This window comes from Oncorhynchus masou, chromosome 16 (genome assembly GCF_036934945.1).
Source record: "Oncorhynchus masou masou isolate Uvic2021 chromosome 16, UVic_Omas_1.1, whole genome shotgun sequence".
Taxonomy (NCBI): Eukaryota; Metazoa; Chordata; class Actinopteri; order Salmoniformes; family Salmonidae; genus Oncorhynchus; species Oncorhynchus masou.
Window position 1 is genome coordinate 12,661,896 of NC_088227.1, and position 23,793 is coordinate 12,685,688.

At 40.5% G+C, this 23,793-nt stretch overlaps 1 protein-coding gene across 1 annotated transcript; it reads right to left on the reverse strand.

The window, feature by feature from the left end:
* Positions 1-743: 743 nt before the first annotated feature.
* LOC135557483 (lysosomal-associated transmembrane protein 4A-like) lies at positions 744-22,502 on the reverse strand. Its single transcript, XM_064990759.1, has 7 exons — positions 22,281-22,502; positions 15,187-15,325; positions 10,806-10,882; positions 8,540-8,662; positions 7,021-7,116; positions 6,640-6,738; positions 744-2,357 (listed from the first exon to the last, which is right to left on the reverse strand). Exons 1-7 carry the CDS (start codon positions 22,485-22,487, stop codon positions 2,283-2,285), a joined length of 816 nt encoding a protein of 271 aa, XP_064846831.1. The 5' UTR covers positions 22,488-22,502; the 3' UTR covers positions 744-2,282.
* Between the last annotated feature and the right edge of the window lie 1,291 nt (positions 22,503-23,793).

Sequence of the window (23,793 nt, forward strand, 5' to 3'; positions counted from 1 at the left end):
TTTTCCCCCCCCTTCATTCAGGGACACATTATTCAATTTCTGTTAGTCACATGTCTGTGGAACTTTGTTCAGTTTGTCTGTTGAAACTTATGTTCATACAAATATTTATACAGTTGACAGTGGGAGGACGTTCTTTTTTGCTGAGTTTAGTTGACTGCTGTTGCTAGCCAGAAAGGACTTGTTTTGAAAGTTCAGTCATCTTATCCTAAGGCTAAATGTGTTCTTAAACTATGATTTTGAACATTCAAAGAAACTGCGAAATGTCCATAGCAACTGGGAAACGTCCATGCAGGCATTGTCACCTTACCTTGCTAAATTACTGGTTGTCGCGCTCTTCGTTATATCACAATCAGCATTCACCATTGCACCCACACCTGTCTTTACTATAACAACTAGCGTAGACATGTCAGCAAATAGCTGTCTTAAAACACAAAACCGATTTGGAAAACAAAACTTGAGCATTAATGCCTGCAGTGTAAACAAGGCTTGAGAGCACAGCTTGCAATTCAAATTTTCATAATTTACTGACATGAGATGGCACCAGATCTCTTATTCAGGACAGAGAAGCTGTCTCCAAATATATTTTAATACTGCCATGTCATTCTGTAGGACAGACTCAACACTCCAGTGTCCACTACATCCAAGAGAACTCTTCTGTATGCTTCATCCAAGAAAGTTTCATATAAATCCAGAAAGTAATATTTCTTTGCTCATCAGGTAAAAATAATAGATACACTGCTCAGTCAGGTGATGAATACCAATGTTTATTGAATGTTTTTCACAAGGATCAAAACACAACGTAAAGAAAAAGGCAGAAAGAGTAGCATGCATCCACCACTGTTCACAAAACTAGCCATTTATTCCCTCCACTCTCCTGGTAAGGCATCTCTCTCTTAAACAGGACAATCCATTCCAAAACCAACATTTATCAGATGTTTCCAAAAAGTGGCCCTTGTTGAGACAAGACTCATCTTGACAACTTTTGTCTGAAATCTGACACTTTGGTTTTGAAGTGTACTTTCCCTTTAACCAGCAGCATCAGGTAATTTAACTGCAACACAATTCACTAGCTTAAGCTAACAACGCAGGGTCACACAGAAGGCGGCGGCGGATAATGGACATGGCACACAGGTGGCGGATTAACTGATGGACATCCACGGCTAAATAAATAAAGGGACGAAGAGAGAACTGCTACAGATGTCCCCGTCAAACTCTGGACAAAAAGATTCAACGAGAGATAAGAATGTATTTTTTTTAGCCACACAATATCAAATCTATAAGGATGGTGTTTATTCTAAAGAAGAACTAACTGGTGATAGGCATTCAAATGATGGTACTTTCACTATATATACATATTTTTTTACTAAGACATCAAAAAGATATGGGGGGGGGGTGAGATCGGAAAGCTTTCATCGCTTTATACTTTTCACGTTATCCGATGGCAGACTACTTGATCTGCCCCTCCACTCCTTTCACCTATCTACAATATTATGGGGGTCTGGGTTTGAATGATGCAGGGCCTTTGAAAGTTCCAATGCAGCTGTTTATCTAAATATTAAATCATTTCTGGGTAACAATTAAGCACCTTAGTGTGTTTTTGACTATTTTAATTGAAAACAAAAACTGCTTCTTAGCAAAGAGCAATTTCCCAAGCAAGAATTTTGCTAGGACTGTTGGAGTGGTCTGAGTGGTGAACTGAACATTTACCTCTTAAGGCAAAGAAGTTTGGGACTCTTTCCTTTGGTCTAACTAATTTACTACATGGTGATGTCACCATGGAAGGCCAAAACTCCATCCTACCAAAACAGGCAAACATTTTAGGCACGCTTTTCAAACAGCTCTTACACTAAAAGGGCCAAATATTACACCATTTAACCACCTGCCCCCAAAACACACATATTGGACTATAATTTGTGCCTTCCTGTACTATAATCATTCTAAAAATGTTATTCAACTGAGCCATTTATACTTTGTTAGTATTCAACTGAGCCATTTATACTTTGTTAGTATTCTTCTCTTTTGTTTCTTATTATTGTTGCATTGTCGAGAAGGAACCTGTAAGGAAGCATTCCGTGTATCACATACATACAACCAATACAACTTGAAGGGCCTTATCATTTTCACAGTATTATTCCAACCTCAGTGTAGAAATGTATATAAAAACAGGGAAATCACATTTGACTGCACTGAGCTTTTAAAGATTATCCCTCTCTAGAAATGCACTGCTGGGTTAAAAATGGCGAGATGTGGGAGGCCACACACACACACACGAGGGGCTGTCTTCAGGCAGGCATGTAGGGGGGAGGGGGCTCTTTCACTGGCATCTTCATTGCCATCTCGTAGGTGGGCAGGATGTACTGAGGGAGAGAGAAAGTTAATCATTCATTTCATTAAACAATAAATCAATTTAGAAATATAGCCAACTTCACAGTGTGAAAGGACCAGAGATGGGCATGAATCATATTTGCAACATTTGATAATGTTAATCTGTCTCAAACAATCTGGGAAGGAGACTGGGTGTACTGTATCAGTAACGTGCATATATTATGACGTTATTAAGTGTTTTCCAGATTAGACTAATTTACAGTCGGCTACTTTGTCCACTTTTCAACTCTAGTCAGAAAGACTGCAGAGCCCTCTTCCGCTAGAATGAACAAAATGCACTTTCTAGCGATCTATTGATATAGTACAGGTGCCTGGTCAGTCAAAGTGAACGATGACAGAGAAACACTGCTGGTTTGGCAGTCATCTGTCCCACCTCTTAGTAACTTTGGGTGTGTGATGTACGCTGTGGTTCCAGTCACATTTCTTTACACGGAGGGAGAATGTGGTAAAGATAAGTCAAAATCCACTCTGCCCATTGTTTTCAGACACATTCATTTATTTTATTTTGCAGGCAGGGTCCGACATCATTGATGGACCACTGACCCGGGACAAGTAAAAATGTGTGTGGCGCCAGAGGATCTCGTCAGTCACTGGCCTGACAGAGACAGTAACTTTTCGCATTCCAGTTCAACATTTACCTGCTCAGTCGCAGTCTACTATTGAAGACAACACACGTAAATGTCATGCTATTTGTATTTTAGAAATATGATTGGCCATTCATTCAAGCACCACCACGCTCCCACGAGTCACATTATCTCAAGCAGTAGCATTTGTCTTGGAAAGCCTACTGTAGCCATTTCGATTGCTCTTTTGGAAATAGTGTCCTATTTTAAAATCTTCACAAAATGACAATTTAGAAACAAATGAATGCAATTAATAGAATGCAGTTCTAAACAATGGAGTAATGACTTGCATTGCTAAATTATATTACACAGATGTTTAATACACAATAACCAAATAGCTGAATATAGAGAGAAAGCATGCCAACATATAGGCCCCTGCATGTCCACAATGCATTTAAGAACTACACTATGTTCGGGCCAGTAGATCACCACTCCGGGCCAGTGAGAAGTGAACGTTGCACCCTGGCTAGTTTCATATACAGCCACGGAGTGGTGGCGCATAGGCCAATTACTGTGCTTTGATTGACAAACAGCAAGCTTGGCTAGTCTTTAAAAGGTGTCGAACTGACTCAAAGTTAATCTCATACAGTACCAGTCAAACGTTGACACCTACTCATTCAAGGGTTTCTTTTCTTTTTACTATTTTCTACATTGTAGAATAAAAGTGATGAAATAACACACATGGAATCATGCACTAACCAAAAAAGTGTTAAACAAATCAAAATCAAACAGGTGTGCCTTGGAAAGAAATTCCACAAAATTATTTTTAACGCGTTTGAGCCAACAAGGTAGGGGTGGAATACAGAAGGTAGCCCTATTTGGTAAAATACCAAGTCCATATTATGGCAAGAACAGCTCAAATAAGCAAGGAGAAACAACATTCATTACTTTAAGACGGGTATGTCAAGAATTTTAAAGTTTCTTCAAGTGCAGTCGCAAAAACCATAAAGCGCTATGATGAAACAAGCTCTCATGAGGACTGCCACAGGAAAGGAAGACCCAGAGTTACCGCTGCTGTAGAGCATAAGTTCATTAGTTACCAGCCTCAGAAAATACAGCCCAAATAAATGCTTCAGAGTTCAAGTAACAGACACAACAACTGTGAAATCAGGCCTTCATGGTCAAATTACTGCAAAGAAACCACTAAAGGACACCAATAAGAAGAAGAGGCTTGCTTGGGCAAGAAACAAGCAATGGACATGGAAATCTGTCCTTTGGTCTGATGAGTCAAATTTGAGATTTTTGGATCCAACCGCCGTGTCTTTGAGACGCAGAGTAGGCACTCTTAACCAGCATGGCTACCACAGCATTCTCCAGCAATACGCCATCCCATCTGGTTTGCACTTAGTGGGACTATCATTTGTTTTTCAACAGGATAATGACCCAACAAACCCTTGGGCTTTAAGGGCTATTTGACCAAGAAGTAGATTGATGGAGTGCTGCATCAGATGACCTGGCCTCCACAATCACCCGACCTCAACCCAATTGAGATGGTTTGGAATGAGTTGCACCACAGTGAAGGGAAAAGCAGCCAACAAGTGCTCAGCATATGTGGGAACTCCTACAAGACTGTGAGAAAAGTATTCCAGGTGAAGCTGGTTGAGAGAATGTCAAAGCCGCCAAAGAGGATGTGCAAAGCTGTCATCAAGGCAAAGTATTGCTTCTTTGAAGATTTAAAAAAATATATTTTTTTGTATTAACACTTTAGCTACTACACGCGTTATTTCATAATTTTTATGTCTTCATTATTCTTCTACAATGTAGAAAAAGGTTAACAAAAAAACAACTTTGACTAGTACTGTATATTCTTAATAAATCATACAATGTAGTTTATACACCCAGTCCACAAACATTAAGAAGACATTCCTAATATTGAGTTTCACCCCTTTTGTCCTCAGAACTGCCTGAATTCATTAGGAATTGACTTGACAAGGTGCTGAATGGCCCATGTTGACTCCAATGTTTCCCACAGCTGTGCCAAGTTGGCCAAATGTCCTTTGGGTGGTGGACCATTCTTGATACACACAGGAAACTGTTAATTTTTTTTTTAACAGCAGCGTTGCAGTTCTTGACATAAAAACTGGTGCGCCTGGCACTTACTAACATACCCCGTTCAAAAGGCAATTAAATCTTCTGTCTGACCCATTCACCCTCTGAATGGCACACACACACATTCCATATCAAAATTATCTCAAGGCTTAAATCCTTCTTTAACCTGTCTCCTCCCCTTCATCGACACTAATTTGAAGTGGATTTAACAGGTGACATCAATAAGGGATCATAGCTCTCACATGGAATCACCTGGTCAGTCGATGTCATGGAAAGATTGCCTAATGTTTCGTACACAGTGTACGCCCATAGTATCACATCGGGACAAGTAACGATCCTGTTTGTATTTTTGATATGAAGTCCATCAGGACTTGCCAGACCGTGACGTTAAAGTGAGTGACTCGTCAGTAGCCTACCAAATTCCATCGGTAAGATAGCTGTTCATTTGGCTCCCTAATTTGCATACTGGTAGGCCTTTTTGCGATTAATTATGCAAACATTTGATGAAGATGGTAAATCCTCTTCACTGCAGAAACAATAGGTAGGATCTCTCCACTAGCCTAACTCTGGTCCAAAATATGATCAAATAAAACAGATAAAAATAATGATACTGATATTGATTTAATCAAAGTATTGACAATGGAGTAGTCAGCTGCTGCTGCTGCTTTCTGTGTAGCAAAGCCTATGTTTGACACCTGCTTCATTCTTCAATCATACCTGTATGGCAGATAGATGATAAAATACGTCTTAAAAAAGGAATCTTGAAGCTCCTGGAAGTCAGCCGACTCTTATAGGATTCTTTAAAGGTCCAGTGCAGTCAAAATTCAAATGTTTCCGGTGTTTTATCATATTGTACACCAGCTGATAAAACTAACACTAATTAGTGTGAAAATACCATATAGCATTAGGAATGTACCAGAGGCCACCAAAATAGTTTGTTCTGCAAAAATGTCTTTAACCGGGGGAGCCTGGCTTGCTACTTTTTGAATTATTGGGCTAGCAACTTGTGCTTGTGGAAAACAGTTATTTTTATTCTGCAGTTTTTACTTCGGTTGATCGAGCACACATTTTTTCCTCGAGGCAAGTCTAAGTTCGGTAGACAAAGTCCACGCCCCTTCGTCTGTAAATGGTCAACTACTCCTAGTGGAAGATGGAACTATGGACAGGATTCTTCAATTAAGTGTACTACTCCTAGTGGAAGATGGAACTATGGACAGGATTCTTCAATTAAGTGTTTGTTGTCATTCAAATCTTTTCACTTGAAATACTGCTCCAAACATCTTAGACCTCTGAAATCGTCAACACTAATTACAGATTTATCTTAGATTAATTCAGACTATTTTGATGAAGTATTTCAGGCTGTTGTTGCTCAAGAGGGATAAACAATAGTAATATTTGCATACTATATTGTAATTTTTTAAGTGAAGGTCTTTAGGGAGTATTCGAGCAGACGTTTGCGTCGCCTAGTCAAGTTCTGCTAGGAGCAAACCGAACCTGTTTGCAGACTGCTTAAAGATGTGAAAGGTATGCTTCAGATGTAATTACCGTTATCAGAGTCGGGGCTTTTCAGTCACAAACATACCTGGGGAGGCGCCGTAAAGGCAGGGTAGACGGCAATCTCCGGCACGTTTCTGTTGTTGATGTACTTGTAGCAATTCCACACGCAGTTGATCAGGTAAGCCTGAGGGGAAAGTGGTCAAAATGTTTAGTCCTTCTACCTGATCCAGTGATGCTCAATCCTGGTCCTAGAGAGCCACAATGTGTTCAGGCTTTTGTTATAGCCCAGCTCAAAACACCCCTGATTCAGCATCTGAAGGCCTATAACCCATCTACTAAATTACATTCATGGATTGGTAATTCAGACCAAATCTCACATGAACACTAACAAGTGCAGTAAATCAAATAAATTGCATATCCTTGGGAATGGAGTGCAGCATTCAATCACAGCTATTTCCCCAAAGACCTTCATGATGATGAGAAAAGTGAAGAAGACGAGGACGAAGAGCAGCAGGCAGCTGGAGTCCATGGAGAGCAGGTTGTCCTTGTAGGGGAAGTCTGGCTGAGAGGCGAGGAGAGAGACATTCAGCACATACAGAAGCTAAACAAAACCCCATAAAGACAGACAGGCCAGGTGACAACGATAGTGAGAACACATTTAAACCCTCTATATATATTACAGAGCGAGATTAATGAGTTAGCCAGCTAACATTCCCAAGTACTCAAATTACTTTAGTTCTCTCTGAATATAAACTCTAACTTTGAATCAGCAACCCATATTAATATTTTTCTTTAATTAACTGCTTTCATAGAGTGGTGAGGAGCAGTCTACCATACCCGGAAGCTAACTCAACATTAATTTTCTGTATATTTAGAGTTCACGCAAAGAGTTTTAGCTTTGTTTTACTACCGACAGTTAAAGCTCATATCGGGATTGTATATAGATTACTTATAATCTAAGTAATTAGTGTGTCTCAATTGTTTTTTGTTTTTTTTACCCTTAACCTTTTTTCAACTGACCATCGTATTTGTTGATTAAAATCGGGCTTTAATAATATGAGTAATCCAGAAAAGTTAATTGGCACGAGAAAACTTGAGAAAATAGCAACGCTAGAGATCGCAATGACTACAATGCATGGCTAAATTATTTCTGGACACTAACAGCCCTGCTACACTACAGCGTCCGGAGTTGCCATCAGACATCAGCCATTGAAGGATGCTTCCTTTGAAATCAATAAAAGCTGCTATACAACTCGCGTTGAGTCACAGCGTTCAAGCTCCAGAATCTCTGACTGATATCGCACACTTTCATTACATCTTGTGAATTGAAATAATGAGAAATAAAGTTGATTTTGGTTGCATAATGGCCCCCACTAGACACCACTGGCTATTTTACTAAGATTTATGAAGTTAAGAAGCTACTAGTTAACAGAAACTCTAGCTAGCTACATTGACAATGTTCACAATGTAAACAAAAGCAACGTGTAATTAGCGGATATTCAGTACAACCACTAGAAACAATGAGTACTTGCGGAAAAACTGGACCAAAACCATGGTACTTACGCATAATAGATCAATATGTAACAGTACAGATTTTTTAAAATAAAGATGCTCTTCCACTCTGCTCCTTCGCTCTCAAAACAACACGCTCTGTGTAAGCATGTAGAACGCCACATTGACACAACGCTGAAGGTAACGCAACTCTTATAGTGGAGCTGAAGTGTAAGGGTCTCGCGGAGCGCCTCCTCACCACTTGATTGTGCTTTGACCAGAAAACGAAGAGCATTAACTGGATGTTTTATAGCAGATTTGTATTTTTCTGTATCATAAGAATGTCAGCTGGTTATCATAAAATTGTTCCTGTTAATTGTTAGAATAAAACAATTATTTAAAATTTAAAACATTCACAAGACTTCTGGTTTGCTTCATAATTGTGATTTGTGAGACTAGCTGACAGGCAGTGGTGAAGGACTAGACTGACTCACCAGCTCCTTCATGTAGTCCTTTATCCTGGGCAGGTAGGTGAGGGAGCTGATGGCCACCAGGCAACTCAGAGCAAAGTCAAAGAGCTGGTAGCAAAAGAACGGGATAAGCCAGCCGTCACGATGCTACGGGGGGGAGGAAGGGAAAACCACACACATTACTAAACAAAAGTGTGAAAGGATGGCCATTTCACTAGAGTTCATCAGGAGGTTTGTCAAGCAAGGGCCATATGTAGCCATAGCAAAAGCTTCATCTAAATGTTGGGTACTATGTTGAGGATGTCACAAAATCAAGAGTTTCTATGTACAGTGCCTTCAAAAACTATTCATACCTCTTGACTTATTCCACGTGTTACAGTCTGAATTCAAAATGGGTTAAATATACTTTTTTGTATTGTTATAGGTTTTGGTTTTTCCATTTATGTTTTGAGCTTGGTCTTTTAGCACATAGGGCGCACCGATTGGTGTCACCTCGTTAGACGGAAGGTGCTCCAGTTGTCTTGAGAGATGTGGAGGGCCAACACCTTTAGTTGACTCTCCCTGTTTGATCAAAATAAAAATTCCTTTGTCTGATCTTACCTGTTTTACATTTACATTTAAGTCATTTAGCAGACGCTCTTATCCAGAGCGACTTACAAATTGGTGAATGTTTTCATTTTGCTCCACTTTTTGGTTTGCTTCCTGTCTAAGTTTGGTAGTGGGTGCTCATGGTGGATCTTTTTTAGGTCCCAGTTGTTGCTATGCAACGTTCAGTGGACACCCTCCTAAAATCCACCCGTTTCATTTTGGTTGTTGTCAGTGACTTTGTTCGTTCCCCCCTTCTGTTTGAACAACATTTTTGGTTTTCTTATTTTCACCATGTCACTTAGGTTAGTAATGTGGAGTAACTACAAGGTTATTGATCCATCCGAAGTGTAATTAATAACTTCACCACGCTCAAAGGGATATACAAATTATTTACCCATCTACCAATAGGTGTTTCTTTACGAGGCATTGGAAAACATCCCTGATCGGTGGTTGAATCGGTTTGAAATTAACTGCTCGAGCTAGGGACCTTATAGATGATTGTATGAGTGGGCTACAGAGATGAGGTAGTCATTTAAATATTGTGTTACACTACTATTGCACACAGTGTGAGTCCATGTGACTTGTTTATAAAGTTAAAAACATAATACCACCTTGACATTATGGGGTATTGTGTGTAGGCCAGTGATACACAATCTCAATTTAATCCATTTTAAAAATTCTGTCTGTAGCACAAACAAACGTTGTTTTTTTTTAAAGTCAAGGGGTGTGAATGATTTCTGAAGGCACTGTACACGTCTTTGCTTAGGTCATCATGACTGGTATTTAGCAGGGGAGGCTACAGCCAGCAATGGACCTACTGTGTGAACACTGAATACAGGGCATCAACAAGGGTAACCTAAGAGCCTGCAGTCACAGCTAAGGCATAACGCTCTATGCTTACGCAGAACCTCTACGAGACGCAAGCATTAGCTGTGCGTCGCCATTTAAACTAGCAGATCTAGTTGGGTCCACGTCACATAGCCGACAAACCTGTCCGAATGGATGCCCATCAGGCAGGCCTGGTGAGGTAAACATGATAATCATTAGAGCAACATTGTGTAGCAAACATTCTGCTTGCCCTGGTGGGGCCAGTAGAATGCACAAGTAAGGAGTTTGCATCCAGTGAGTCAATGTCCATTGCTGGAAAAGCATTAAATACGTTAGAAATGGTCCTTTTAGACACCAGGATGTGACAAAGGGCTGCCACCTGAGTTGTATTCATTAGGGCACATATCGTTTTAAAACATTTTGCAATGCAAACTCAAAATGAGTGTTTATTATTTGACAACTCCAGGTAGTCCCTCCCTGTTTCAGTCCGCTTTCTTTCGTAATGGTTGAGGTTCAATAACATAATTTCAACCTCCTATTTTACACACTCCTCCAGGGGTATTTGTCGTAGGCCCGCTATACATGTTCATTTAATTTGTATTCAGGGTTTAGAATAGCCGCGACCAAAAGGTCTATTATTAGAAAGTAGGAAAACAAGGTTTTCATGAGTGTGTATTTAGGAGCAGACATTTGCATAACAAACCAAGAGAGTAGTCAGGATGAAAGATTATGCAGGGGGGTATTTTCCCACCCCTGAGCAAAAATGTTGAGAAGTTGACTCGAGAATTTGTAATTGTCATGAATTTCATTATGGACATGATGTGGATGAAAACACGCTCATACAGACACACAATTCAGAAAGGAAATAACTTACAGTAATGGCTCCATAGACCATCATGGCGCTGATAGTGAGCATCAGCAGAGAGATGGCGAATCCCACACAGGCATTCTCTATAAACACACAGATAGACATTCATTAGGGTAAAATACTTTATTGAAGGACAAATAGGGTTGCAAAGGGTGGGAAACTTCCCGGTAAATTTCCTGAATTTTTCTGGAAATTTTCCATGGGAAGTTAAACCTTGGAATTTGGGGAATGTTGCTTAAATTCATTTTTAAAAAGTTAGCTTATAACAGTGAACCTTTTTGTGGGATACACATAAGGCAATTCTAGGTCCTGTGGCATATTTTGGTTAAACTATCCCCAATTCTATGGAATTGCAACATTGCAATAGCAATGTGCAGATGATTCTCAAGATCTTGCACACTAATGAGATGCCCACACTACTACACGGTCTGAGCTAAGGACTACATGCTTTCTGGTATGTTTTGATTACAATACTGGGTGGGGTGAATATATTTTTTGACATACATGATTTTTTGTTAACTAGTAAATAGTAGCCTACAGCAAAGTGTGTTTAAATAATTTCTAACTTGTTAACTATTTCTGCTAGTTAGTTTTTGCTATCATGTGGGTTTTAGCTTGCTTGAGCCTGCTAACAGTGTTAATTCACCTGTTTGCATGCATGTTTCATTTTAAAACATTTATCTCACAAAGGAGTTTAATTTAACTGCTTATCTATTTATTTGTACATGGAATTGTATTTGTTATTTTTGTACTCTTTTTTTCTAATCATTACAGGAAAATGCCACCGGCACTATCTGATGTGTGGAGACATTTCACTGCAGCTAATGTAGAAGGAAAAGCTGTGTACATTTGCAAATACTGCGCCAAATCATATGTGAAGAATGCAACAAAGATGCAGAATCATCTGGCGAAGTGCATAACGTTCCCTCATCACTCACAACAAGCAACCTCTGACAAAAGTCCCTCTACTTCCATTCGAGGTGAAAATTATGAATCAGACACCTTATCGATAGCAACAGCTCATTGTCCTCCTGAAAATCAGTTTTTTTTTACTCAATGGAGGAACGTAGTCAGAGAAATGCTGATGAATGTCATGCTCGAGCTGTGTATGGAACTGGTTCACCTCTGATGCTCACAGGCAATGTGTATTGGAAGAGATTTCTGAATGTTCTTCACCCAGCATACACCCCTCCAACCAGACATGCTTTATTTACCTCCTGCTAAGCTCGGGAATGATTAAGTCATTGAGGAGAGGCATGTGTGGTTCAGTCACAAGGCTCTCAAGGTCTATTATTCACACAGTCACTCTTAAACTGTGCAGGAAGCCATCGATTTCTCGGGTATTTGAAGAGGGCCCTCTTCTTCCACACCTTGTACTTTGATATCACTAACAGACTATAGGTTAGCGGTTTAGTCCCTCATCTTTTGTCTGTAAACAATATACTTTTATTTTGTGGACTTTATTTAGACAGTAGGTGGGGGACATAGAAAGGGATGGACAGCATTGAAGAAGTCTTGGACCAGTGATTTTGAACCATTCCTGCAGGGTGAAATCGGATGTGTAGATGCCAAACTCTGGCTCACGATCTCCTTCTTTAACATAGTAAATAAGTGGGAAGAGACCGATTAGAAATGGCACTGATGAAGCCACAGCAGTGCCAGGCTTTGATAATAGCCCAATCAATTCACTGAATGCTGACATTGTATCAAAGCTAGGATTTATGTAGCGCACCCCCCACCCTGTAAACAGCAAGTCAACCACAGAGTGCATAGAACTGGGTCAAGTTTCATGATAGCGATAGAATTTAGGCTTAAGTGTGTTTTAACAATGCATCTTTTCTACAACGGCCAAAGACTCGTTTCCCAAAACATCATGCAGAGAGAACGGTCGACAAGTGCGTCAGAGGCATAGGGACCTTACAGATAAGATCGAAAGTAAGGGAGCACTGCTCTCGGATCAGCTTTGTCCATTAAAATTTTAACTTAAAATTATAATTATTTCACAATACTTACAACGGATCGACTCCTATTACCACCTATGGCTGCAAATACGAGGCGCCTTATTCTAATGGACACCCAATACAAATGCAATGCATGGCTAAATTACTTCCGGACACTAACAGCCCTGCTACACTACAGCCATCGGGCGTCCGGAGTTGCCGCCAGACATTAACCATTAAGGGAATGCCCCCTATGAAATCATTAAAAGCTGCTATACTGCTCGCGTTGAGTCACATCCAACAGCAGTGTTCAAGCTCCAGAATCTCAGAGGTTCCATTTTTGACTGACACCTTCATTCCATCTTGTGAATTGAAATGAGAAATATCGTTGATTATGGTTGCACAATGTCCCCCACTAGACACCACTGGCTATTTTACTAATAGTCAAAAAGTCAAGAAACTACTAGTTAGTCAATGTAGCTAGTTCGAGTTTCTGCTGTGTTCACAACGTAAACAAAAGCAACGTGTAATTATAAGATATTTAGTACAACCACTAAAAACAACTTAAGAGTGCTTGTGAAAATGAACAATAAGAATTATTTCACAATACTAACAATGGATCAGCTCCTATTACCACCTACAGCCAAAAATATCGAGTCACATCATTGTGCACGTGTTACACATCATGAAATATATTGAGACAAATTATAAACAGAAGCCTGAAGGTATCAAAATAGAACTTCATTGATTAGTATTAAATGTATTTCAATGATTGAAATAGGCCTATAGCCTCCTGTTTATAATGCCATAATTGTATGTTTTCATTGAAATCATCGACAGTGGCTTGCGAAAGTATTCACCCCATTTCTCCAATTTTGAAGCCTTTACAACCTGGAATTAAAAATACATTTTTGGGGGGTTTGTATCATTTGATTTCCACAAAATGCCTACCACTTTGAAGATAAAATATTTTTTGTAAAACAAACACTGAAAACTTCAGCGTGCATAACTATTCACCCCCCCAAAGTCAATACTTTGTAGAGCTACCTTTTGCTGCAAGTCTCTTGGGGTATGTCTCGATAAGCTTGGCACATCTAGCCACTGGGATTTTTGACCATTCTTCAAGGCAAAACTGCTCCTTCAAGTTGGATGGGTTCCCCTGGTGTACAGCAATCTTTAAGTCATACCACAGAGTCTCAATTGGATTGAGGTCTGGGCTTTGACTAGGCCATTCCAAGACATTTAAAATGTTTCCCCTTAAACCACTCAAGTGTTGCTTTAGCAGTATGCTTAGTCATTGTCCTGCTGGAAGGAGAACCCCATCCCAGTCTCAAATCTCTGGAAGACTCAAACAGGTTTCCCTCAAGAATTTCCCTGTATTTAGCGCCATCCATCATTCTGACCAGTTTCCAGTCCTTGCTGATGAAAAACAACCCCACAGCATGATGCTGCCACCACCATGCTTCAACCGTGGGGATGGTGTTCTCGGGTTGATGAGAGGTTTTGGGTTCGCGCCAGACACAGCGTTTTCCTTCATGGCCAAAAAAAGCTAAATTGTAGTCCGCTGTGAAACTTTGCAACTCTTTCAGGGTTACCTTTGGTCTCTTTGTTGCCCCTCTGATTAATGCCCTCCTTGCCTGGTCCATGAGTTTTGGTGGGCGGCCCTCTCTTGGCAGGTTTGTTGTTGGTGCCATATTCTTTCCATGTTTTAATAATGGATTTAATGGTGCTCTGTGGGATGTTCAAAGTTCCTGACATGTTTTTATTACCCAACCCTGATCCTTACTTCTCCACAACTTTATCCCAGACCTATTTGGAGAGCTCCTTGGTCTGCATGGTGCCGCTTCCTTGGTGGTGCCCCTTGCTTTGTGGTGTTGCAGACTCTGGGGCCTTTCAGAACAGGTGTATATATACACACTGAGATCATGTGACAAATCTTGTGACACTTAAAGTCCACCTGTGTGCAATCTAACTAATTATGTGACTTCTGAAGGTAATTTGTTGCACCAGATCTTATTTAGGGGCTTCATAGCAAAGGGGGTGAATACATATGCACGCACCACTCATCAGTTTTTTATTTTTTTCATTTCACTTCACCAATTTGGACTATTTTGTGTATGTCCATTACATGAGTCCGTATTGGGCTAAAAAGGTTAAAGACGCAGGCATTTGGTGATAGTTATCCATGGCGATGTTATCAAGTGGATTTGGCTGTGTCTCTGTGTGTGTCTCTCAGTGTGTGTGGGACAGCCATGAGGTACCAGTATATAAAAAGGTAGTGCAGCTTTGCTAACTACGTGGAAATGTTAACAAATATTGTATAAATCAGGGGACGATGCTAAATCATGCTAGCTACTGCCTGCAGCAATTGTGGACGATGTCACTAATGGTGAACATAGACAACTCAAGTTGAACATGAGCCACACATGAAGATTAGATAAACGAACCTTTAAGGACATTCCCCTCTCCTTGGAAGGTGTGGCTAAAGTAGTGCTCGATGACCTCATACTGCAAGTCGACGGTGGGCACATTCTCTGGGTGGGTCACGGCCACAGTCAGCAGGATGCCCATCAACAGGTTCACCACCTGGCAAGAGAGAGAAAGGTATTGTTAGACTATGTTCTTGAATACATAGCCTGCTCCTAGATCCGTTTGTGTTGGTTTGCCAACGCCTATAATTTGGCGTGAGTGACAATGACCATAGGAGTTGTCAAGACATTACAAATAGATCTGACTGGGCACCAGGCTAGGATACAGTCTGTTGTAGATTATAACATCTATATTTTAATACACCAGTTTCTGTTTCAACTTACGTTTCCTTTCCGCAGACATGAATGATAGACTAAGGAATGTCAGTAAAAGTGGTAAAAAAAAGGAGTAGAAAGGGCAGAGAGATGTAGCCAAGCTGGATAGAAAGAAGGGAATGGAGGGAGATGTAGAGCCACATTCCATGAAACATTTAGTCTGGATAGTGTTCTCAAAAAAAACTTGTTAGTTTCTCTCAAGGTCAACTTCCCATCCGCCACCACTACACATGGTGGGCCTAAGCCTAACCAATTTATTTCATGAGGCCGATAGTCCCTTGTGGTTTAGGAACAACATTATTATTCATTTCCACTGAAATAACGACTGTACAATGTTGGACCTGGGACCGTCATCACAAAGGAAGATAGGCTTCTGAGTGTTTTAAAGATACATATTTGGCCGTTGTAGGAAAGATGCAACATGGGCTTCCCAAAACACAACGTAGAGAGAAATTGCTAAGGCATCGTTGGAGCAGGTGTGGAAAAGAGCTGTGCCGGGTAGTAAGACAAAACGAGTATCATAACAGATACAGGCATTTTTTTTTTTTTTAAGATGGTTATGATCATAGCATTTTGTAATTATCTGTGATTGGGGAAAAAAAGTACTTTTCGGATGCCAGCACGTATCTTTCTCATGTCAGTCAGTCATGTGCAAGGTTCAACGTGGTCTAAGTAACTCAACTGGCTAGTTTGGCCGTCTGTAAAGAGAAGGGTGTTGTCCTTGATGATATTTATGGTCTTCCCGATGAGGTCAGTACAGGTGCATCAAAGCTGGGACCGAGAGACTGAAAAACAGCTTCTATCTCAAGGCCATCAGACTGTTAAACAGCCACCACTAACATTGAGTGGCTGCTGCCAACACACTGACTCAACTCCAGCCACTTTAATAATGGGAATTGATGGGAAAGGATGTAAAATATATCACTAGCCACTTTAAACAATGCTACCTAATATAATGTTTACATACCCTACATTATTCATCTCATATGTATACGTATATACTGTACTCTATCATCTACTGCATCCTTATGTAATACATGTATCACTAGCCACTTTAACTATGCCACTTTGTTTAACTATGCCACTCATCTCATATGTATATACTGTACTCGATACCATCTACTGTATCTTGCCTACGCTGCTCTGCACCATCACTCATTCATATCTTTATGTACATATTCTTTATCCCCTTACACTGTGTATAAGAAATTCGTTTTGGAATTGTTAGTTAGATTACTTGTTGGTTATTACTGCATTGTCGGAACTGGAAGCACAAGCATTTTGCTACACTCGCATTAACATCTGCTAACCATGTGTATGTGACAAATAAGATTTGATTTGTACGTTGATCCTTGCTGTTCTGTTTGGATAGAGTGAAGCTGTATTTCTCCATCCACTCTACATAATTTCCCCGATCAGTTTCTCGCCCACTGCAAATTGGAGGACAAACACACCCCTCTGCACACGGCTCATAATCTGCATCTTTTTTTTGCATTGAGAATGTGTAGGGAGGTATTTTGCCAACATATATTTAGGCATATTAAAACACTTCCGTTTTTTTCCAATCACGAATATCATTTGATCTGATTATCAACTGTCAATTTACAGATCTGATTGTGAGTATGGTCATGTTGGCACAGCTCTAGTGTCAATACTGATAATATCGAAGGGAGCACTGCTCTCGGATTAGCTTTCTCCATTAGAATCTTAGTTTAAAATGATCTCACAATACTGACGACGGATCAGCTCCTATTACCACCTACATGTATGTGTATATGTGTATATGTGTATATGTATATATATATACACACACACACACACACACACACACACACACATATGTATATGTATGTGTATACATACATACACATACATACATACATATACACATATATACATATATGTGTATATATACATATACATACATACACGTATATATATACATATATGTATACATATATGTATACATACACACATACACGTGTATATATATATGTATATATATACGTATGTATATACGTATGTGTATATATATACACATATACATATACATACATACACGTATAAGAACATATACATACATACACGTATAAGAACATCCAATTGTCAAAGGTATATGAAATACAAATTGTAGAGAGAGAAATAGTCCTATAATTCCCATAACCTAAAACTTCTTACCAGGGAATATTGAAGACTCATGTTGAAAGGAACCACCAGCTTTCATATGTTCTCATGTTCTGAGCAAGGAACGTAAACGTTAGCTTTCTTATATTGCAAATATGTACTTTAACTTTCTTCTCCAACACTGTGTTTTGGCATTATTTAAACCAAATTTAACATGTTTCATTATATATTTGAGGCTAAATTGATTTATTGATGTATTATATTAAGTTAAAATACGTGTTAATTCAGTATTGTTGTAATTATCATTATTACAAATAAATATTATTTATTTATTAAAATCGTCCGACTAATGGGTATCGGCTTCTTTTGGTCCTCCAATAAAATCGGTATCGGCGTTAAAAAATCATAATCGGTCGACCTCTAATCCTGAGGCTGCATTTACTGTAGCTGGGGACTTTAGCAAAGCTAATTTGAGAACAAGGCTACCTAAATTCTATCAGCATATCGATTGCAGTACACAAGTGAGTAACACAGTCGACCATTGCTACTCTAACTTCCGCAATGGATACAACGTCCTCTCCCGTCCTCCTTTCGGGTAAAATCTGACCATGACTCCATCTTGATGCTCCCTCCCATAGGCAGGAACGAAAACAAGCAGCGCCCAATGAAGATTGCTTCAATCACGTGGACTGGGATATATTCCGGGTAGCCTCAGAGAACAACATTGACGTATACGCTGACTCAGTGAGCGAGTTTATGAAGGACGTGTATAGGAGACGTTGTACCCACTGACTATTAAAACCTTCCCTAAACAGAAACCATGGATTGATGGCAGCATTCAAGCAAAACTGAAAGCACGTCCCACCGCATTTAATCATGGCAAGGCAACGGGGAATATGGCTGAATATAAACAATGTAGTTATTCCCTCCACAAGACAAACAAAGAAGCAAAGTGTCAGTATAGAGACAAACTGGAGTCGCAATTCCATGGCTCCAACACGAGACATTTATGGCAGGGTCTACAGACAATCACAGTTTACAAAAAGAAAACCAGCCCCGTCACGGACATCGACGTCTTACTACCAGAAAAACTGAACAACTTCTTTGCTCGCTTTGAGGACAATACAGTGCCATCGACACGACCCGCTACCAAAGACTGTGGGCTCTCCTCCTCCATGGCTGACGTGAGTAAAACATTTAAACGTGTTAATCCTCGCAAGGCTGCCTGCCCAGACGGCATCCCTTGCTGAGTCCTCAGAGCATGCGCAGACCAGCTGGCTGGTGTGTTTACGGACATATTCAATCAATACCTATCCCAGTCTGCTGTCCACACATTCTTCAAGATGGTCACCATTTCTCCTGTTCCCAAGAAAGCTAAGGTATCTCAACTAAAGAGATATCGCCCCATAGCACTCACTTCTGTCATCATGAAGTGCTTTGAGAGACTAATCAAGGATCATATCACCGCCACACTACCGGTCACCCTAGACCCACTTCAATTTGCTTACCGCCCCAATAGATCCACATTGCCCTAACCCATCTGGACAAGAGGAATACCTTTGTAAGAATGCTGTTCATTGACTACAGCTCAGCATTCAACACCATAGTACCCTCCAAACTCATCATTAAGCTTGAGTCCCTGGGTCTTGACTCGAGGTCGACCGATTATGATTTTTCAACGCCGATTATTGGAGGACCAAAAAAACAAAACAAAAAAACTTACTTTAACTTAATATAATTTAAATAATGCAAAAACAAAGTGTTGGAGAGGAACGTAAAAGTGCAATATGTGCTATGTAAGAACGCTAACGTTTCAGTTCCTTGCTCAGAACATGAGAACTGGTGGTTCCTTTTAACATGAGTCTTCAATATTCCAAGGTAAGAAGTTTTAGGCTTTAGTTATTAGAGGACTATTTCCCTCTATACCATTTGTATTTCATTAACCTTTGACTATTGGATGTTCTTATAGGCACTTTAGTATTGCCAGTGTAACAGTATAGCTTCCGTCCCTCTCCTCGCTCCTCCCTGGGCTCGAACCAGCAACACAACGACAACAGCCACCACATCGAAGCGTTACCCATGCAGAGCAAGGGAAACAACCACCCCAAGGCTCAGAGCGAGTGAAGTTTGAAACGCTATTAGCGCGCGCTAACTAGCCAGCCATTTCACTTCAGTCACACCAGCCTCATCTCGGGAGTTGATAGGTTTGAAGTCATAAACAGCGCAATGCTTGATGCACAACGAAGAACTGCTGGCAAAACGCACAAAAGTGCTGTTTGAATGAATGTTTACGCGCCTGCTTCTGCCTACCACCACTCAGTCAGATACTTGTATGCTCAGTCAGATTATATGCAACACAGGACACGCTAGATAATATCTAGTAATATCATCAACCATGTGTAGTTAACTAGTGATTATGATGGATTGTTTTTTTATAAGATAAGTTTAATGCTAGCTAGCAACTTACCTTGGCTTACTGCATTTGCGTAACAGGCAGTCTCCTTGTGGAGTGCAACGAGAGAGAGGCAGGTCGTTATTGCGTTGGAATAGTTAACTGTGAGTTAACTGCAAGATTGGACCCCCCGAGCTGACAAGGTGAAAATCTGTCTTTCTGCCCCTGAACAAGGCAGTTAACCCACCGTTCCTAGGCCGTCATTGTAAATAAGAATGTGTTCTTAACTGACTTGCCTAGTTGAATAAAGATTAAATAAAAAGGTGTTGAAAAAAAATATATATATATATATATATAAAAAATAAAAAATAATCGGTGCCCAAAAATACAGATTTCCGATTGTTATGAAAACTTGAAATCGCCCATTCCGATTAATCGGTCGACCTCTAGTCTTGACCCCGCACTGTGCAACTGGGTCCGGGACTTCCTGACAGTCCACTCCCAGGTGGTGAAGGAAGGAAACAATCTCCACTTCGATGACCCTCAACACTGAGGCCCCACAAGGGTGTGTGCTCAGCCCTCTCCTGTACTCCCTGTTCACCCACGACTGCGTGGCCATGCACGCCTCCAACTCAATCATCAAGTTTGCAGATGACAACAGTGGTAGGCTTGATTACCAACAACAAGACAGCCTACAAGGGAGGAGGTGAGGGCCCTTGGAGTGTGGTGTCAGGAAAATAAGCTCTTACTCAATGTCAGCAAAACAAGAGATTATCATGGACTTCAGGAAACAGCAAAGGGAGCACCCCCCTATCCACATCGATGGGACAGCAGTGGAGAAGGTGGAAGGTTTTAACTTCCTCAATGTACATAGCACAGACGGTGTGGTGAAGAAGGCTGAAACCTCAGAAGGCTGAAAAAAAATGTGGCTTGTCACCAAAAACCCTTAACTTTTACAGGTACACAATCGAGAGCATCCTGTCAAGTTGTATCACCGCCTGGTACGGCAACTGCACCGCCCACAACCGCAGGGCTCTCCAGAGGGTGGTGTAGTCTGCACAAAGCATCACCGGGGGCTAACTACCTGCCCTCCAGGACACCTACAACACCCAAAGTCACAGGAAGGCAAAAAAGATCAAGGACAATAACCACCCAATCCACTGCCTGTTCACCCCTCTTACCATCCAGGAGGTGAGGTCAGTACAGGTGCATCAAAACTGGGACAGAGGGATAGAAGCTGTTTTTCAATCTCAAGGCCATCAGACTGTTAAACAGCCATCCCTAGCACAGAGGCAGCTGTCTACCTACAGACTTGATATCATTGGCCACTATAAAAGGAACACTTGTCACTTTAATAATGCCACTTTAAGAATGTTTACATATCTGGCATTACTTATCTCATAAGTATATACTGTATAGTGTATCCTATTATAAACTATCTATTGCATCTTAGCTGCTCGGTCACTCCTCATCCATATATTTTATATATTCTTATCCCATTCCTTTACTAGATTGTGTATTAGGTGTTGTGGAATTTGTTAGGTATTAGGTTGTTATGGAATGTTAGATACTGCTAACCTGTCGGATCTAGAGGCATAAGCATTTCGCTACACTTGCAATAACATCTGCTAACCAATCAAATTTGATTTTATGTCTATCAAGTCTATGAGACCGGTCTGGTGCAGAAGCATGAATGTTTCACTTCCCTACCTGTAACTCCTGAATGGTCCGAATTGTCCCTTTCTGACCACTTCTTCCATGTGTAAACATGCATGGAAAGGGATGCGGTCAAAAAGTGATTGAATTCAAGTGGATTTACCCTAACATTACTGTTACCTGACACGCTGGTAACAGTTAACCTACGTTAGAACAACCTCCGATATGCAACGGGGGGAGCTGAAGGTCCATACGGGTAACGTTAACCGCTAGTTAGTTAGCTAGCTAGCTAGCTAGCTATCCGATAACATTAGCGCCAATATAGCAAATTCCATATAGATACAATGTTACAAAAGTATGGCACGCATCAGATATCAAACTAACTTTCTTGACAAAGATGGTCTTCGATTTAGCTTTTTGGTAGTTAGCACAATGGCCTACTCTCCATAGTACAGTGGCAACCAGGGGGTACTGCAACATAACCGCAAATAAGCTAACACTAGCTAGTTAACGTTTTTTGCTAGCACAATCTAAAAAGCCAGGCGACATTGACATTTGTACGTACCATGTACCAAGTGCCGAGAATGATGGTTCCCGTCCTGACATGGCAACACCCACAGCATCGCGTTGTGTAGAACCTGTGTCGATTCGGTTTAAAATGGTGCATGTCTTCCTCAAGAGTAGGAAACATCGCTGAAAAAGCTGGGCGACTAAGAAAGCCTCCGCCATCAACAACCGACACTGATATGAAACGCCCACTTATGTGACGCATGTTGAAAGAAAACACAAAACGATTAGCTGTTTTGATTGACAACATATTTTGGCCATTGTGGAGCTAGGATGATGAACGTCAACCAATCAGCTGCCTCACCACACTGACATATCTGCAAAACTGTCCCTGTGGCGCAATCAGGGGTTGATGATGGGGAAATTCCTTTCCTTTCCTACATCTCTATTGTTAGTTTCGCTTCTCTTACATCAGTTTCCCTTCTCTAAAAGCATGCTCTCTTAAAAAAAACAAAAATGTTATTCAGAACTTTCTTTTAATTGTTCTACCCTTATACTAAATACGGGCCTGCATCTTTCACTTCTGCTTTATGGGGTTTATGCAGTGCTTAACCTGGGCAGGAGTTCACCGGAGCTGAGTATGGGCAACTCAAATGTTTTACTGCTTGAGCTCCTGTTTCTCTTATAGCATATTAGCTCAAATGTATTGTGGAGCTCCTGCACCCAAATGTAAACAGTACCGGCACCCAAAATGAGTACCGGCACTTATTTCAATTCAAGTAAAGCACTGGGTTTACGAGTTACAAATAAAGATAATCTGTTAACATGAATAGAATACATATCTCAAGTGAATGCATACTGTATTCAGGTCAATGCCTCAGCAATGCAGAAGTCTTTTGGAGTGTTTTGTTGTTGTTTTAATACCCTGGCTAATGTTGGAATGATGGATACAAAACAGCAAATAACTATGTGTAGACCAAAGACCATGTATGGAATTAGGGTATTATTACGTGTGACAAATTCAACTGAGATTCAGTCAAAGTACTTATCCTTTGAGCTCTAGATGGCAGGAGAGTACTTGTGATATAGTAGGTTTGACTTACTCTGAAGTTAGACGTGGCAATGTGTTATGCAGGTTGATGTTTATAGGGTTAACAGTGTGGTTAAAGTTATTATTATTATATATATATTAAATGTAACCTTTATTTAACTAGGCATGTCATTTAAGAACAAATTCTTATTTACAATGACGGCCTACCCCGGCCAAACCCTGACGACGCTGGGCCAATTGTGTGCCGCCCTATGGGATTCCCAAATACGTCCGGATGTGATACAGCCTGGATATGAACCAGGAACTACAGTGACTCCTCTTGCACTGACATGCAGTGCCTTCGACCGCTGCTCCACTTAGGAGCCCTAAAGTTAGGGTTAAGGTTTGGTTTACAATTAGATGTTATGACTTTGTGTCTTTGCCTGCTAGCGACCATTCTGCAAAGCTGCCTCCAGAACAAGATTCATGACGAAAAACGCTAACCTGCATGTGTTATCCAAACTATTCAAATCTGGATATA

Bases quoted from the DNA above. Each gene is read 5' to 3' on its own strand.
- LOC135557483 (XM_064990759.1), bottom strand. From the start codon at position 22,487: ATGCGTCACATAAGTGGGCGTTTCATATCAGTGTCGGTTGTTGATGGC. The intron at 8,663-10,805 runs GTAAGTTATTTC...TCCCCCCCGTAG, and splicing joins TGGTCTATGGAGCCATTACT to CATCGTGACGGCTGGCTTAT. The intron at 7,117-8,539 runs GTGAGTCAGTCT...CTCGCCTCTCAG, and splicing joins AGGACTACATGAAGGAGCTG to CCAGACTTCCCCTACAAGGA.